The sequence below is a fragment of the Nanorana parkeri genome, unplaced genomic scaffold (assembly GCF_000935625.1).
Source record: "Nanorana parkeri isolate BGI_ZX_2015 unplaced genomic scaffold, ASM93562v1 scaffold5221, whole genome shotgun sequence".
NCBI classification, from domain to species: Eukaryota; Metazoa; Chordata; class Amphibia; order Anura; family Dicroglossidae; genus Nanorana; species Nanorana parkeri.
The window spans coordinates 1-303 of record NW_017311481.1 but is presented as its reverse complement, the minus strand read 5'-3'; the positions used below and the strand labels follow the sequence as shown (position 1 = coordinate 303).

The 303-nt window shown below is 40.9% G+C and overlaps 1 protein-coding gene across 1 annotated transcript in view; it reads right to left on the bottom strand.

Annotated features, from left to right (window-relative positions):
- LOC108804115 (cell surface glycoprotein gp42-like) overlaps nucleotides 1–53 on the bottom strand; it is a 5,587-nt gene extending 5,534 nt beyond the window's left edge. Inside the window, 1 exon segment of the mRNA XM_018575878.1 lies at nucleotides 8–53. Within this exon segment, the coding sequence (XP_018431380.1) occupies nucleotides 8–53 (46 nt within the window).
- Between the last annotated feature and the right edge of the window lie 250 nt (nucleotides 54–303).

The window sequence follows — 303 nt, the reverse complement described above, 5'->3', positions numbered from 1 at the left end:
GACTTACTTTGTACATTGATAACATCTTCATCATTGAAAGTGTCATAACTCATATGATTCTTCTTTAAATAATTTTCTTTGTACATTTGTATCTCCCGCTGTACGTCGTGTTCACAATTCCTACATGAAATTCAGATGTTTCTCTCCGGCCTTGAATGACAGAATTGTCCTTGCAGAATGTTGTGAATTGTGTAGGAAAGCCATAACGATGGTGACACCTCAGAGTCAGATCATCTCCCTCATGTACATAGAGAGGAGCCCGCAGGATCACCATGCCTGGAACACAGAGAGACGTCACATGAG